General features: G+C 39.3%; 2 protein-coding genes across 2 annotated transcripts; both read left to right on the forward strand.

Moving 5' to 3' along the window:
• The first annotated feature begins 7,997 nt into the window (after positions 1–7,997).
• On the forward strand, positions 7,998–8,936 carry LOC129536271 (taste receptor type 2 member 42-like). The gene has a single exon (XM_055395092.2). The coding sequence runs from the start codon at positions 7,998–8,000 to the stop codon at positions 8,934–8,936; it is 939 nt and encodes a 312-aa protein (XP_055251067.2).
• Positions 8,937–16,509: 7,573 nt separating this feature from the next.
• Positions 16,510–17,448, forward strand: LOC129536269 (taste receptor type 2 member 42-like). The gene has a single exon (XM_055395091.2). The coding sequence runs from the start codon at positions 16,510–16,512 to the stop codon at positions 17,446–17,448; it is 939 nt and encodes a 312-aa protein (XP_055251066.2).
• Positions 17,449–18,188: the final 740 nt, after the last annotated feature.

Here is an 18,188-nt window from a genome sequence, read left to right on the forward strand (position 1 = left end):
ACATCTCCATCTTGAGGTTTCAATAGTTTTTATCATGTTAAAGGAGTGTTTTCCTAGACCAAGCCTATTAATGGTTTTATCTAGATTGAGGGTGAAATTTTATCAGAAGTCTTTTTGACATCTATCCAAATAAATTGCTTTTATTTCCTTTGGAAAAAAGAATTATATTCATAGTACAAAATAAAATAAAAATTTTAAAGTAGAAGTTCAAAACATGTTTATAATATTAATCTTAATTTGAAACACCAAATCATAAATGATGAATCTGGGCGCTTACTAATTTTGTTAAATTACAGGATATGGGGTATGTATTTTCAGAGTGGTAGAAGTCAATATTTCTATCATGTTATGTTATTACTTTTATTGAAGTAAACATATATTGAAGAATTATCCTTAATTCAAAATCACACTACCACTCTTACAAAAATATCATAATTACAGTTTGAGAATATATTTTTGTCTGTGCAGATATATTTTCTTGTAATCTGATCAGTAGAATTCTTAGAGAAACAAATGGAAACAGGTCAAAAGTAAAGACACAGAAATTTTTTAATAGAACATTATATGTTTAGTGTAAATTTGGGTTGTGCGTGTGTATATATAGTGTTGTTTTGACTAAAATAATCTGAATTTAGATAAAGTGACTACAATTTGTAAATAAGGTTAATGATAAGAAAGTTTACTATAAAATTTCAAAATGGTGGTATGAATTATAATATTGCACAGATGCTATACTTGTATATGTAATGGAAATTATTAGAAATAATCCTTTCTAGGGTTTACCTTTGATATAATCTTTATATCATATTAGAGTAAAGAAACAAAGAGCTGCAATTAGATGGTGATAAATATGTGACCTATAAGTTAACCTTAATAAAGCTATAGGTAAAGGCACTACTTTAGGGCTGTTCCCTGAAACACTATATGTAGGAAACTAAAATGGCTAGCAGTGACATTAATTTGCCAACAAAGGTCTGTCTAGTCAAGGTTGCGGTTTTTCCAGTAGTCATGTATGAATGTGAGAGTTGGACTATAAAGAAAGCTGAGCACTGAAGAATTGATGCTTTTGAACTGTGGTGTTGGAGAAAACTCTTGAGAGTTCCTTGGACTGCAAGGAGATCCAACCAGTCCATTCTAAAGGAGATCAGTCCTGAGTGTTCATTGGAAGGACTGATGTTGAAGCTGAAACTCCAATACTTTGGCCACCTCACGCGAAGACCTGATTCATTTGAAAAGACCCTGATGCTGGGAGAGATTGAGGGCAGGAGGAGAAGGGGACGACAGAAGATGAGATGATTGGATGGCATCACCGACATGAGTTTGGGTAAACTCCAGGAGTTGGTGATGGACAGGGAGGCCTGGCATGCTGCGGTCCATGGGGTTGCAAAGAGTCGGACGTGACTGAGCGACTGAATTGAACTGAACTGAAAGGGCTAGCACATCTAGACTCTGTGGTGCTTTTCTGTATCAGTTACAATAATGATTCTGATGACAGTTTTAATGATAAGAAATAGAGTGTCCTACTCAATGCTATGTAGCAGACTGGATAGGAAGAGAGTTTGGGGGAGAATGGATACATGTATATGTATGGCTGAGTTGCTTTGCTGTCTGCCTGAAACTATCACAACATTAATTGGCTATACTCTAACAAAATAAAAAGTTTAAAAAAAAGAGTATCTTATAAAAAGTAACTTTCATTTTACAAAATAAAATGTACATATATTGTTTTGGACACTAACTTAGTATTTTATCAAAGATTATCATTGTAGTTATCTTGGATTGGTTAAAAGTAATGTGCAAATCAAGCTGAATATATTTTACTGAGTTTGTTTTGTCTTGGCTAGTCTTTCATATAAATGACTTAAAGATAATCTTGTACTCTTTATAAGCTAATAACCAAAAGTAACACTAAAGTTTTACCTTAGTTTTTCTTAGTTACTAAATTTCTCTTTGGTAAAGTATATAAAGTAATAAGCAAACTTTGCTTCTAATAAGTGAACCTTCAGTGTAAATGTCTAACTAGGAGGAAGTCCATACTCTTGCAGCAACCTTAGGGAGATGGAATTATAAGGAACAGAGCCCTATTCTTGTCAAAGAAGTATACCAAAGGACTAATAAAAGACCAGGCCATCGGCTAGAGTAATTACAATTGATGTACAGATATTATAAGCTGTATGCTTGAATGGCAGATGAGATCAAGCTCGGCAGCCCTATAAAAAGAGCCTCTGTGGGTGACTCAGTGGCAGATAAGTCACAATACAAGAAGAGCCTCTCCCAACATGTATGTTGCCGGTCCCACGCAATCTGGAGAAAAAAGACTGAATGATAATAACCTGTTGCTGCTGCTGCTAAGTCGCTTCAATTGTGTCCGAGTCTGTGCAGCCCCATAGACGGCAGCCCACCAGTCTCTTCTGTCCACGGGATTCTCCAGGCAAGAATACTGGAGTGGGTTGCCATTTCCTTCTCCAGATAATAACCTACCATGGGACAAAAATTGTTGGGGTAAGAGGGAGATTAACACTGATTTCTCACTAACCACCCTTTTCTCATCCACCAAATAAATGTTCATTTTAAGAATCTGGGTGTAATCATTTTCATTTCAGTTTGTTCACTCAGACAACTTGTAGGAGGGGGAAAAATAAACTTTTTATGGATGGAAGAGTGTCATCATGGATCTGTAAGACTAGTGCTGAAGTCAGTTCGTTTTTAGTCACTTTAGTCGTGTCTGACTCTTTGCAACCCCATAGACTGTAGTCCCCTAGGCTCCTCTGTCCATGGGGATTCTCCAGGCAAGAATACTGGTGTGGGTTACCATCTTCTTCTCCAGAGGATCTTCCCCACCCAGTGATCCAACCCATATCTCCAAAGTCTTCTGCATGCAGGTGGATTCTTCACCACTAGCACCACCTGGGAAGCCCATCTGATAAGATATAAATCAAGCACATCAGGGCATGTTTTCTTGAATCCTGCTGAATGTACTGATCAGATAGAAACACATAACTTCACTGATGTCTGAGAAAGAGGTGTGCAGACTTCCTAATGTCTCATGTCATTTATCTGTTCTCTCTCAATAGGTGGCTTCTCCTAGCAAGATCCTGATTAGACCCCATGTCCTCTGAGCCAGGGACATCCTTTGAAGGGGTGCTTGCTTATCACACAGTCATTCTCAATTCTGTCATATAAAACACTGGATATGTTGTCTAGAGTAATCTATGCTCTATTAAGACCAATCATTATAAAAACAAATTGATTTGAAAGTTTTTTTTAATTTATTTATTTGAGGAACATATGTGGGGGAGCCTTTTTTATCTCCTTGAACACCAATATAAATGCAACCTCAGAAAACTAAATAAAAAAAAAAAGCACAACTATTTTTACTTTGAGTTTGAGACACTAATGCTTACCAGTGTGGGAATTTATGTTGGTAAGTTAGATTGTCTTAGTTTTGTCATGAGGAAGAACCAGGGGATATATTTGCCCTTTAAGGATTTTGGGGAGAAAATAAACCAAATAGCCCTCAGTTACAAAAATGAAAAGAATTCTAAGTGAAACAAAAATGTACCATGAAACAAGAAATGTTCACAGACAGCATGGACTGTGTGGTTGAGCCATATACTCAGTTGTGTCTGACTCTTGGCGACCCTATGGGCGGTAGACCTCCAGGTTCCTCTGTCCATGGAATTTCTCAGACAAGAATACTGAAGTGAGTTGCCATTTCCTTCTCTAGGGGATCTTCCCAACCCAGGGACTGAACCTGCATCTCCTGATTCTTCTGCATTGGCAGGTGGATGCTTTACCACTGTGCCACCTTGGAAGCCCCATAGCAGTGATTAAGCTGAGCAAATATCCTTTAGGTATGAATGATTAAATCTTTGTACCTTCAAGCTGTGGTCCTGGTCATTGTTGACTGCTTCTTGGCCTAGAAACACTGAAGCCAAAGAAACACTGAAGATCCCTTTTACCTGAAAAACACAAAGGCTAGTGCTTTCATTTAGTGACTAGAAAAAAGTTGTTGTTAAGGTCAATGTGTGGAAGCTCTAAGTTGTGATTCAAAAAGAACTAGGAGGCTATTTCTTTGCTTGAAAATAAATGGTACATCTTTCTACTAACAGTATCAAAGAGCATCACAATTAGGGGAGCATTTGTTGCTGGCTTCTCTGAGACTATTCAGTTCAGTCGCTCAGGCACATCCAACTTTTTGCAACTGTCCAACTCTGTTGGTTCTCCCTTGAGTTGGCCCACTGTTCTAACAGCGTCTCCCACTCTAATAAAGTTTGTTCTCTTCTAATTCTGCCTCATGTCTAAGACTATTGGGAAATCTAAAACTGTGGGTTCAGGGAAGGGAAATGTAACTGAGCAGGCCCCCACGGGACTTTCCCTACAGGCTTTCCCTCCTATCTTCTGCCTTAGCTCCTCTCTGAAGTACCGAGATAATAGTACTTGATGCACATTTCCTGAGCTGCTTTGCTGGTGTGAAAACCCCCATCAAATGGAAGGTGGTATCTACTTGATGATTGGTGAGCACATAGCCGCAGGCCTCCTAGAGCTGAGGACTAATAATGTTAACCCCTGCGCCATCACCTAGTTACCTCACTATCAGTTAATCAGAGAACTGTGCACAAGCTGGGACATTCCCCTCACTTAGGTTTTAAAAATGCTCTGCTGCAACCCTGGGAGTTCAGAACATTTTAGGGTAGGAGCCACCTGTCTCCCTGCAATAAACGTTTCTTTGCCCTAAACTCCGACATTCCAGTTTCCCTGGCCTAGGGCACAGGAACTTGAATTAACAGAAAGGCAACAGAAAGAGGTAGATAGAAAGGTCTACGATGATGCAACAGACAGAAGGAGGAGATAGGAAGAATTCAAGTCAAAAGAAAGATAATATTAATGATAGAAGGTTTAAATTTTAATGATTAAGATCTTCAGTTGAGTCACCTTTATTTACATTCACATAAGCAGTAGCTTGTTACTACATTAGTATTATTCAGTATCACTCCAGATTTAGGATTTTGTTTAAATTAGGTCAAAGTGAACTTCTCTCAATGTGTTTTCTCACTATTTCTTGCAGAAAATGTGATTCTTCCTACTGACAATTATAAAATCAATGTTCACAAATTTTCTGACTTCAATTATAGTCATTATGGTAAGTTTAGACTGATAAGTTTGGACTGTTATTATAGCATATAGATAATTTTAATGAATCGTTATCTACCTAAAATTTTTGCAACAATATGCTTTTCATTTAAACATACAATAGCACTTTCTCTTCCAAGTATAAATCAATCATTATAAGAATAAAGGATATAAAGGCAGTTCCCCAGGAACTGAGATAGGTCTGCAGTTATGTAGATTTTTCAAAACTGTGATTGTTAACTTGGACTTTGAATTTAACTTATATCATATGGCACGTGTGATTTTAAATTTGTTATTATATCCTTTAGACTGTGTTTCTCCTTTAGTGTAAAGTGTATAACTATGAACTCAATTGTTTTTTAATGACTGAGCATCTATTGACTGATTTGCTGTCTGCTTTTTGTCACTGCTAAGCCACACCTATCAGTGAAGTCTGTTTCTTAGGTAGCCTTCTATACCAGGTCAGAGCATTTCTGAAAACATCAGTGATCTCTAGGCCTTCTTGCTCCCCTGTCACAAAATCTAGAGTTTTCTACCCATTTTCAATTCCCTGGGCTTAAAGTAGTTCTCTTTCAAAGACTCCCTCATCTTGGTTGCCAGATGTGTACAATGATCTTGATGATTCAATGTGACTTCTGATTTGAACCAGAAGACTAGACAGCAGTGTTGGTTATTTCAGGTGAGTACAGAAATCTCTCATGAGTTCATATGTTATAAAACTGTCTCTAGCTTTAAAGGGTTTCCATCTTTTCTTGCTCTAATACTAGTTTCACCATCAAGCCTTAACTCATTTTCTCTTTTTCTGTGTTCTCAATAAGATTACCAATCGAGTTAGCACTCATTCACTTGACAAATAGTTATCGAGGGCCTTCTATTTGCCAGGTCCTCCTTATTCTAGGAATTGGAAAGAGATCAGTGGATGATAAAAAATATTTCCTTTCCTTGTGGAGTGTAGGTGACTGCCAAGGTGGCTAAGGTCATATAATATAAGTGCCTGACAATAAGCTTTTGATTGCCGAGGCATCCATCTCTAGGACCTCTGTCTTTTACTGTTATTGGCTGGGCTATGTGGTTTGTGGGATCTTGGCTCTACAACCAAGGATTGAAACCACTCCCTCAGCAGTGAAACTGTTGGACCACCAAGGAGGTCCTAAAAGCCTCCATCTTGACAGGGCATATTGCCAGCTGTCTACGACTACCAATAAACACCTAGATAAGATGTCAGGTTGCCCCCAACCCATGAAGTTTCCCCTTTAGAAAATGCCAGGTAAACTACATAACTGACTGTTCACTCAAGTGACTCCATTTCTCCCCTCAAGAGACCTAATTCCCCCTCTCACATTTTAATTTCACCATTAAAGAGTGAACTTGTGAAACCCTAGGCACCCTACCCTCAACCCTTAAAAGGCAGAGTCCCAGGTGATTTCTCCCTCTCCCCTCATGACTTCACTGTATGGCCCTGGGTATGTCATGTACCTTCTGGATCTGTGAGTAATAAACTTTGCTTTTTTCCTGATGGTTGCTACTGAGGTGGGTCTTGCAATCATAATAAGAACCAAAACAGCCAGTTCAGAGACAACACTGGCTGGTGGGGAAATGTCTGTGAGGACTCCCACAGGTAGTTTCAGCCCAGATGGGTGCCTTAGCATCACACAGAGAGGCTGAGATGGACATGAAGTAGGTTGTTTGTCAACCACAGTCAGAGTTGGCTCAATGAGCTCGGGGTTCTGTGATGAACTAGAGGGATGAGATGGGGGTGGGCGGTGGGAGGGAGTCAAGGTTGTAAACCATTACATTAAAGTTAGCTGTCTGTTGAAGTGAAAATACATTTTACTTATATCAATATCAATTTTTTATGAGATGAAGAATTCTATCAAAAGCAGAATTAATGAAAAGGAGAACCTATGTTCTACTCATCCATCATCTGCATTTTTTTTGGCTTTTTTATTAGTATTTTTTCCTCTCAGTTGATGATAGCTAATTCAGAATCAAATAGGCAGTAGCTCATTGGAAACAAAGTCCAAAAATTCATAGTAGGAGCTCAGATAGAGGTATGATTTTCACACCTTTGCACATTATTCTGGACAATCACTTCCATTTTAATCTATCTTCAAGAAATCTTAAAATGCTTCAAACCCTAAGCCAGTTGTCTTTGTCCTGAGGAAGCAAGAATTAACTATAGACTATAGATTTTGTAGCACCATCCTCGGTGTTGCAACTGCATTTTGCTCAAATTTTTGTCATATTCAACAATAATAGTTTATTTAAAGTGACTTTTTCCATGACTCTGTGAGGTCCTAGATATTGCTTCTCTTTATTATGTTTCTTTCATCTGTAACAATATCTGAAATATTATGGATTTTATTAAATGAAATTGATGAATAATGCTTTTATTTCAGAGGATATTTTCTGAGAATACTATGAAAATTAAGAAACTTGAATCCAAATGGGATCGAGTTTCTGTTGAGAAAGGAAGTACAAATGAGTGTAAAGAAATCTGTCTCACATTGCTTGTTTGCATACCTGATTTTCCTTTACAGATGTCTCCACAAGTGGAAAATTACTGCCAGCACAAATGATGAATGTGAACATTCATTGTTTTATCTGGAAATCAGTAGTCGTTTGAAAGGAATTTTCAGGTTTTTCATTTAGAGCTGTGGGGGTGGATCTCCTTGCATAAATTTCAGAACTATTGCTGGAATAAAAGAGAAAGATCTTTATGAAGATATGTGAGATGGTATCTGAGTTTCATTAAGCATTTTTGAAAAGGATCAAACTGAGTATCATTCTACAACACTTGGACAACAACAGCAAGAAAAAATCAGTGACAAATAGTATTAGCTTTCTGGATTCTTTCTACAGAAATGCCATCTGGAATTGAAAGTACTTTCCTGGTTGCAACAACAGGAGGATTTGTGATTGGAATGTTGGGAAATGGGTTCATTGTACTAGTTAACTGCATCGACCTGGTGAAGAAACAAAAGCTCTCATCAGCTGACTGCATCCTCACAGGCCTGGCTATCTCCAGAATCAGTCAACTTTGGGTAATACTATGTGATTCATTTTTATTGGTACTATGGCCACACCTCTATGCCATTGATAAACTAACCAAAGTTGTTAATATTTTTTGGATACTGTCCAATCACCTAGCTACCTGGTTTGCCACGTGTCTGAGTGTTTTCTACTTCTTAAAAGTAGCCAGCTTCTCCCACCCCTGCTTCACTTGGCTGCGGTGGCGAATTCGTGGTGTGGTACTGGTGCTTCTCTTGGGGTCTTGGTCCTTGCTATCTTTGAACTCTGAATCAATATATGTGTTTAATCATATCTCAAATAACAGCTACAAAATATATGCAAGAAACTCAACGTGGTCCTCAGATGTAAGTGAAACTCATTATCTTCACCAGTTGATTGTTTTCAACGTCATCAACTTAATCCCCTTTCTTCTGGCCCTGACCTCACTGCTCCTCTTATTTCTCTCCTTAATGAGACACATCAGGAATTGGCAGCTCAACCCCAGCTCGAAGGATCTCAGCACAGAGGCCCATAAAAGAGCCATGAAAATGGTGATGTCTTTTCTCTTCCTCTTCGTCATTCATGTTTCTTCCATCTTATTAACAGGTTGGGTTTTCCTTAAACTGCAGGGCCATCTGGCCAAATTGGTGGTTGTGTTAACCTCGACTGTTTTTCCTTCAAGCCACTCCTTTGTCCTAATTTTGGGAAATAGCAAGCTGAGACAAAATGCCGTAGGACTGCTGTGGTATCTTAACTGCCACCTGAAAAGAGTGAAATCTGTAGCCTCATAAATTTATCTAGAATTTTCTATATTCTAAGAGCATTGAATTAATCAAGAGACATTGAAGATGCATTTTCACTTCTGTTTTTCTCACTGGATTCCTTTAGATTCTACTGAGCATCAGAAACTTTCCCTAGAATGGCCTATAACTAACAATCTACTCACAGAGGTGAACCAATATTTTAAAAAGCAAGCATCATAAGACTTTCTACTAGTGAAAAAAAAATTGAGCAATATAAATATAAAATATATAATGCAATATGTATTTATTTTATATACATTGGAAAATATCTACTATAGTCATATGTAAGGAAAAAACCATGAATATTTAGACATGCAAATCCTTTCCAATGTAGAGCAGGTGAATATTTGTATAACATTAAGCTAAAAATAAATCAAGGGGGCTTCCCTGGTGGCTCAGTGGAGAGTCTGCCTTCCATGGAGAAGACATGGAATCAATCTCTGACACAGGAAGGTCCTATATATCGCAGAGCAACTGGGCCCTTGCACACAACTATTGGGGCTGTGCCCTGCAGCCTGGAAGCCACAACTACTGAACCCATGAGCTGCAACTGCTGAAGCTTGTATGCCCTACAGCCTGTGCTCTGCAACAAGAGAAGCCACCACAATAAGGCCACTCTCTGCAACTAGAGAAAAGCCTGCACAGCAATGAAGACCAGGAAAGCCCAAAATGAAAAATAAAGAAGTTCAATTATAACAAATAGATAAATCAAGGACTAAAACTGTTGGAAGGACAGAACCTTAAAATGGCTGTCGACTTTACGAGTTAATTTTTCTTAGGGCAAAATGAGGACAGCAGCCCTGGATTCAGCACCTCAGATAGCTCTGAGAGACTGCTCCAAAGAGGCAGGGGAGAAGGTCAGTACAGAGGTGATTTTGGTGAAGGGGGAATATATGCAGTCAAGCACATATTTTTGCAGAAGTTTTCTGCTAGTCACAAAGAGTTGTCATCACCATGAAGGACTGTAGTGCTTTTTTTGATGTGAGGAGATACAAGAACTGAGCTCATAAAGTTGTTTCTTGAAAATATCTAACTATCTGAAAACCTGTTCTGCCAGGTTTTCCCTGAGCTCAGAGTGCCCTGTTTCTGCTCTCTACCCTGAGCTCCTAAAGGGAGTGCCGAAAATCAGCAGCTGCAACAGTAGATGACTTAATCCTTATAGAGGTAGATAGCAACTGTCATTTTGTAGCTGACATGGCCAAAAGAGCTTTAAAACAAAGAAGCAGACTATTATTAGGAATCCAAGCTAGACTAGCCACTACTTTGCAGAATAAGCAAAAATTAACTAAACTTATAAAATGATTCTGCATAATTATTCCCTAAGTGTATAATAATACTTTTATGTCTACTTAATATTTTCCTGTCTCCTTTATATCGATCAAAATCACACTTTGATATCAAAGGTGTGTATGTGTGGTGTGTGTTTGTGTGTGTGTAAGAATTGTATGAACACTAATGTCCTTTGTCAGAGAAAACAAAAACAATTCACCAGGGACAAAAACAGAAAGGAAACTTTACAAGAGAATATCACCTATTTGTAGATTTTTTGGACTTCTTTATATGTGTGTGTGTCTCTGTGTGTGTGTGTGTGTGTGTGTACCCGTTTATGTTTAGTGCTGAGTTGATGCTTATAATAATTAAAATTTTAAAAAGCTGGGCTTCCCTGGTGGCTCAGCTGGTAAAAAATCTGCTGGCAATGCAGGAGACCTGGGTTTGATCCCTGGGTTGGGAAGATCCCATGGAGAAGGGAAGGGCTACCCACTCCAGTATTTTGGCCCGGAGAATTCCAGGGACAGTATAGTCCACAGGGTTGCAAGGAGTCAGACAGGATTGAATGACTTTCATTTCACTTCACAAAAGAAGCTGAAAATATACATTTTAAGGCCAGTCAGTTCAGTTTAGTCACTCAGTCATGTCTGACTTTGCGACCCCATGGACTGAAGCACACCAGGATTCTCTGTCCATCCCCAACTTCTGGAGCTTACTCAAATTCATGTCGGTTGAGTCGGTGATGCCATCCAACCATCTCATCCTCTGTTGATCCCTTCACCTCCTGCCTTCAAACTTTCCCAGCAAACAGGGTCTTTTCCAATGAGTCAGTCAGAGGTGACCTGACAGTCATCAGGTGGTCAGAGTGTTGGAGCTTCAGCTTCAGCATCAGTCCTTCCAGTGAATATTCAGGACTGATTTCCTTTAGGATTGACTGGTTTGATCTCCTTGCTGTCCGAGGGACTCTCAAGAGTCTTCTCTGGTAACACAGTTCAAAAACATCACAGTTTTTTGGCGCACAGCTTTCCTTATACTCCAACTCTCACATTCACATATGACTATTGCAAAAACCATAGCTTTGACCAGACAAACCATTGTCGGCAAAGAAATATCTCTGCCTTTAAATATGCTGTCTATGTTGATCATAGCTATCCTTTCAAGGAGCAAGTGTCTTTTAATTTCATGGCTGCAGTCACCATTTACAGTGATTTTGGAGCCCCCAAAAATAAAGTCTCTCACTGCTTCCATTGTTTCCCCATCTATTTGCCATAAAGTGATGGGACCAGATGTCATAATCGGTTTTTTTAATGTTGACTTTTAAGCCAAGTTTTTCACTCTTCTCTCACTTTTATCAAGAGGCTCTTTGGTTCCTCTTCACTTTCTGCCATAAGGTTGGTGTCATCTGAATATCTGAAGTTATCGATATTTCTCCCAGCAATCTTGATTCCAGCTTGTGCTTCATCCAGTCCTGCATTTCACATGAGGTACTCAGCATAGAAGTTAAATAAGCAGGGTGACAATATACAGCCTCTATGAACTCCTTTCCCAATTTGGAACCAGTCTACTGTTCCATGTCTGGTTCTAACTATTGCTTCTTGCCCTGCATACAGGTTTCTCAAGAGGCAGGTCAGGTGGTCTGGTATTCCCATCTCTTTCAGAATTTTCCACAGTTTATTGTGATCCACATAGTCAAAGGCTTTGGCGTAGTCAATAAAGTAGAAATAGATGTTTTTCTGGAACTCCCCTGCTTTTTCGATGATCCAACAGATGTTGGCAATTTGATCTCTGGTTCCTCTGCCTTTTCTAAATCCAGTTTGAACATCTGGAAGTTCACGGTTCACGTACTGTTGAAGCCTGGCTTGGAGAACTTTGAGCATTACATTGCTAGTGTGTGAGGTGAGTGAAAATGTATGGTAGTTTGAAGACTCTTTGGCATTGCCTTTCTTTGGGATTGGAATGAACACTGACCTTTTCCAGTCGTGTGGCCACTGCTGTGTTTTCCAAATTTGCTGGCATATTGAGTGCAGTACTTAACAGCAACATCTTTCAGGATTTGAAATAGCTCAACTGGAATTCCATCACCTCCACTAGCTTTGTTCATAGTGATTCTTCCTAAGGACCACTTGACTTTGCATTTTAGCATGTCTGGTTCTAGGTCAGTGATCACACCATCATGATTATCTGGGTTGTGAAGATCTTTTTTGTATAGTTCTTCTGTGTATTCTTGCCACTTCTTAATATCTTCTGCTTCTGTTAGGTCCATAGCATTTCTGTCCTTTATTGAGCCCATCTTTGCATAAAATGTTCCCTTGGTATCTCTAATTTTCCTGAAGAGATCTCTAGTCTTTCCCTTTCTATTGTTTTCCTCTATTTCTTTGCACTAATCACTGAGGAAGACTTTCTTATCTCTCCTTGCTATTCCTTGGAACTCTGCATTCAAATGGGTATATATTTTGCTTTACCTTTCACTTCTCTTTTTATCACACCTATTTGGAAGCCCTCCTCAGACAACCATTTTGCCTTTTTGTGTTTCTTTGTCTTGGGGATGGTCTTGATCACTGCCTCTTATACAATGTCACGGACCTTTGGCCATAGTTCTTCAGGCACTCTCTCTAGCACATCTAATCCCTTGAATCTACTTGTCACTTTCACTGTATAATTATAAGGGATTTGATTTAGGTCATACCTGAGTGATCTAGTGGCTTTCCCTACTTTTTCCAATTTAAGTCTGAATTTGGCAATAAGGAGTCCATGATCTGAGCCATAGTCAGCTCCTGGTCTTGTTTTTGCTGACTGTAAAGAGCTTCTCCATCTTTGGCTGCAAAGAACATAATCAATCAAGTGGACTTTACAAAGCATCACTATGAACAAAGCTAGTGGATGGGATGGAATTCCAGTTGAGCTAATTCAAATCCTAAAAGGTGATGCTGTTAAAGTGCTGCACTCAATATGCCAGCAAATTTGGAAAACTCAGCAGTGGCCACAGGATTGGAAAAGGTCAGTTTTTATTCCAATCCCAAAGAAAGGCAATGCCAAAGAATGCTCAAACTACCTCACAATTGCACTCATCTCACACACTATTAAAGTTATGCTCAAAATTCTCCAAGCCAGCCTTCAAGAACATGAACTGCGAACTTCCAGATGTTCAAGCTGCATTTAGAAAAGGCAGAGGAACCAGAGATCAAATTGCCAACACACGTTGCATCATCAAAAAAAGCAAGAGACTTCCAGAAAAATATCTACTTCTGCTTTATTGACTATGCCTAAACCATTGACTGTGTGGATCACAACAAACTGTGAAAAATTCTTTAAGAGATATGAATACCCAACCTGACCTGGGTCCTGAGAAATCTGTATGCAGGTCAATAAGCAACAGTTAGAACCAAACATGGAACAACAGACTGGTTCCAAATTGGCAAAGGAGTACATCAAATCTCTATACTGCCACCCTGGTTATTTAACTTATATTCAGAGGACATCATCAGAAACGCTGGGTTGGATGAAGCACAAGCTGGCATCAAGATTGCTGGGAGAAATATCAATAATCTCAGATATACAAATGACACCACCCTTATGGCAGAAAGTGAAGAACTAAAGAGCCTCTTGATGAAAGTGAAAGTGGAGAGTGAAAAAGGTGGCTTAAAGCTCAACGCTCAGAAAACTAAGATCGTGGCATCTGGTTCCATCACTTCATGGCAAATAGATGGGTGAAAAAGGAAACCATGACAGACTTTATTATTTGGGCTCCAAAAGCACTGCAGATGGTGACTGCAGCCATGAAATTGAAAGATGCTTGCTCCTTGGAAGAAAAGCTATAACCAACATAGACAACATATTAAAAAGCAGAGACATTCCTTTACCAAGAATGGTCCGTCTAGCCAAAGCTATGGTATTTGCAGTACTCATGGATGGATGTTTGAGTTGGAGTATAAAGAAAGCTGAGCACCAAAGAATTGATGCTTTTGAGCTGTTGTGTTAGAGAAGACTCTTGAGAGTCCCTTGGACAGCAAGGACATCCACCAGTTCATCCTAAACAAAATCAGTCCTGAATATTCATTGGAAGGACTGATGCTGAAGCTGAAACTCCAATGCTTTGGCACCCTGATGTGAAGAGCTGACTCATTGGAAAAGACCCTGATGCTGGGAAAAATTGAAGGTGGGAGGTGAAGGGGAGGACAGAGGATGAGATGGTTGGATGGCATCAATGGATATGAGTTTGAGTAAGCTCCAGGAGTTGGTGATGGACAGGGAATCCTGGCATGTTGCAGTCCATGGGGTTGCTGAGTCAGACATGACTGAGTGACTGAACTGAACTGAATGACACTGGTGATGGTGCTCAGTTGCTCAGTCTGAGCATTTGCATGTCTGACTATTTGCGACCCCAGGGACTGCAGCAAGCCAGGCTCCTCTGTCCTCCTTAATTCCCGGAGTTTGCTTAAATTCATGTCCATTGAGTTGGTGATGCTACCTAATCATCTCATCCTCTACCACCTTCTTCTCTTTTTTCTTCAACCTGTTCCAGATCAGGGTCTTTCCAATGAGTTGCTCTTCACATCAGGTGGCCAAAGTACTGGAGCTTCAGCTTCAGCATCAGTCCTTCCAATGATACAGGGTTGATTTCCTTTAGGATTGACTGATGTTCTTGCAGTACATAGGCATATATGTATATGTGATATACGTCCATAGTATATATATATGTCCATAGTCATAGGCATATATATGTGTGTATATATATATATATATATATATATATATGATTCCTGAAGTAACTGCAGTTTACAGTGAAGTTCGAAAACCATTGTATTAGTTACCTGTTTGTTGAAGTGAAAATACATTTTACTTGTAAATAAATTTATTATGATGAAGAATTTTTTCAAAAGAAGAATTAACGTAAAGAAGAACCTCCCTCCTATTCATCCACTCCTGCTTATTTTTTTCTTTGCGTGCTTTTTTCTTAGTATTTTTACCTCTCAGTTGATAATTGTTATTTCAGAATCAAATAGACCCTAGCTCACTGGAAACAAAGTTCAAAAATTAACAGTAGGAGCTCAGATAGAGATATGATTTTGGTACCTTTGCACATTATTCTGGAAGATCACTTCCCTTTTAATCTATTTCTTCAAGAAATCTTAAAAAGCTTCAAACCCTAAGTCGGTTGTCTTTGTCTTTAAGAAATAAGAATTAACTATTATAGATTTTCGGAGAAGGCAATGGCAAGCCACTCCAGTACTCTTGCCTGGAAAATCCCATGGATGGCGGAGTCTGGTGGGCTGCAATCAGTGGGGTCGCTACGGGTCGGACATGACTGAGCGACTTCACTTTCACTTTTCATTTTCACACATTGGAGAAGGAAATGGCAACCCACTCCAGTGTTCTTGCCTGGAGAATCCCAGGGATGGGGGAGCCTGGTGGGCTGCCGTCTATGGGGTCACACAGAGTTGGACACGACTGAAGTGACTTAGCAGTTTAGCAGCAGGAAAGTATCAGCGGAGAAGGCAATGGCAACCCACTCCAGTACTCTTGCCTGGAGAGTCCCAGGGACGGGAGCCTGGTGGGCTTCCTTCTATGGGGTCACACAGAGTCGGACACGACTGACGTGACTTAGCAGCAGCATTATAGATTTTATAACACCAACCTCAGTGTTGCAACTGCATTTTGGTCAAACTTTTGTCATATTCAACAGCAATAATTTATTTAAAGTTACTTTTCCCATGACTCTGTGAGGTCCTTACTTCTCTTTATTAGGTTTTTTCATCTGTAATGGTGTCTGAAATGTTATGAATTTCATTAAATGAAATCGATGAATAATGCTTCTATTTCAGAGGTTACTTTCTGAGAATACTATGAAAATTAAGAAACTTGAATCCAAATGGGATCGAGTTTCTGTTGAGAAAGGAAGTGCAAATGAGTGTAAAGAAATCTGTCTCACATTTGCATGTTTGCATACCTGACTTTCCTTTTCCAGAAGACTCCACAAATGGAAAATTCCTGCCAGCACCAATGATGAGTGGGCACATTCACTGCTTAATCTGGAAATAAGTAGCCAATTGAAAGCAATGTTCAAGTTTTACCTTTAGAGCTATGGGAGTGGATCTCCTTGCATAAATTTCAGAACTATTGCTGGAATAAAAGAGAAAGGTCTTTATGAAGATATGTGAGATGGTATCTGAGTTTCATTAAGCATTTTTGAAAAGGATCAAACTGGATATCATTCTACAACACTTGGACAGCAACAACAACAAAAAGAAATCATTGACAAATAGTATTAGCTTTCTGGATTCTTTCTACCGAAATGCCATCTGGAATTGAAAGTACTTTCCTGGTTGCAACAACAGGAGGATTTGTGATTGGAATGTTGGGAAATGGGTTCATTGTACTAGTTAACTGCATCGACCTGGTGAAGAAACAAAAGCTCTCATCAGCTGACTGCATCCTCACAGGCCTGGCTATCTCCAGAATCAGTCAACATTGGGTAATACTATGTGATTCATTTTTATTGGTACTATGGCCACACCTCTATGCCATTGATAAACTAACAAATGTTGTTAGTATTTTTTGGACGTTGTCCAATCACCTAGCTACCTGGTTTGCCACCTGTCTGAGTGTTTTCTACTTCTTCAAAGTAGCCAGCTTCCCCCACCCCTGCTTCACTTGGCTGCGGTGGCGAATTCGTGGTGTGGTACTGGTGCTTCTCTTGGGGTCTTGGTCCTTACTGTTTCTGAACTTTGAATTAATACATATGTTTAATAGTGTCTGGACTAGTGGCTACAAAATATATGCAAGAAACTCAACGTGGTCCTCAGATGTAAGTGAAACTCATTATCTTCACCAGTTGATTGTTTTCAACGTCATCAACTTAATCCCCTTTCTTCTGGCCCTGACCTCACTGCTCCTCTTATTTCTCTCCTTGATGAGACACATCAGGAATTGGCAGCTCAACCCCAGCTCGAAGGATCTCAGCACAGAGGCCCATAAAAGAGCCATGAAAATGGTGATGTCTTTTCTCTTCCTCTTCGTCATTCATGTTTCTTCCATCTTATTAACAGGTTGGGTTTTCCTTAAACTGCAGGGCCATCTGGCCAAATTGGTGGTTGTGTTAACCTCGACTGTTTTTCCTTCAAGCCACTCCTTTGTCCTAATTTTGGGAAATAGCAAGCTGAGACAAAATGCCGTAGGACTGCTGTGGTATCTTAACTGCCACCTGAAAAGAGTGAAATCTTTAGCTTCATAAATTTATCCAGAATTTTCTATATTCTAAGAGCATTGTATTAATCAAGAGACATTGAAGATGCATTTTCACTTCTGTTTTTCTCACTGATTCCTTTAGATTCTACTGAGCATCAGAAACTTTCCCTAGAATGGCCTATAAACTAACAATCTACTCACAGAGGTGAACCGATATTTTAAAAAGCAAGCATCATAAGACTTTCTACTAGTGAAAAAAAAATTGAGCAATATAAATATAAAATATATAATGCAATATGTATTTATTTTATATACATTGGAAAATATGTACTATAGTCATATGTAAGGAAAAAACCATGAATATTTAGACATGCAAATCCTTTCCAAGGTAGAGCAGGTGAAATATTTGTATAACATTAAGCTAAAAATAAATCAAGGGGGATTCCCTTGTGGCTCAGTGGTGGACAGTCTGCTTGCAAATGCAGGAAACTCGGGTTCAATCTCTGATCTGGGAAGATCCCACATGTTTTGGAGCAACTGGGCCCTTGCACACAACCTGTGAGCCTGTGCCCTGGAGCCTGGAAGCTGCAACTACTGAACTCATGTGCTGCAACTGCTGAAGCCTGTGTGCCCTACAGCCCATGCTCTGCAGCAAGAGAAGTCACCACAAGGAGAAGGCAACCCTCTGCAACTAGAGAAAAACCTGCACAGCAATGTAGACAAGCAAAGCTAAAAATGAAAAATATATATATATAAATTAAATTATAAAAAACAAAAGAATCAAGG

The sequence above is a fragment of the Moschus berezovskii genome, chromosome 6, assembly GCF_049115385.1.
Source record: "Moschus berezovskii isolate FMDL1 chromosome 6, NW_MosBer_1.0, whole genome shotgun sequence".
Classification (NCBI taxonomy): Eukaryota; Metazoa; Chordata; class Mammalia; order Artiodactyla; family Moschidae; genus Moschus; species Moschus berezovskii.

What these genes read in the sequence shown, in the direction of transcription:
- LOC129536271 (XM_055395092.2), top strand. Translation starts at nt 7,998, where the DNA reads ATGCCATCTGGAATTGAAAGTACTTTCCTGGTTGCAACAACAGGAGGA.
- LOC129536269 (XM_055395091.2), top strand. Translation starts at nt 16,510, where the DNA reads ATGCCATCTGGAATTGAAAGTACTTTCCTGGTTGCAACAACAGGAGGA.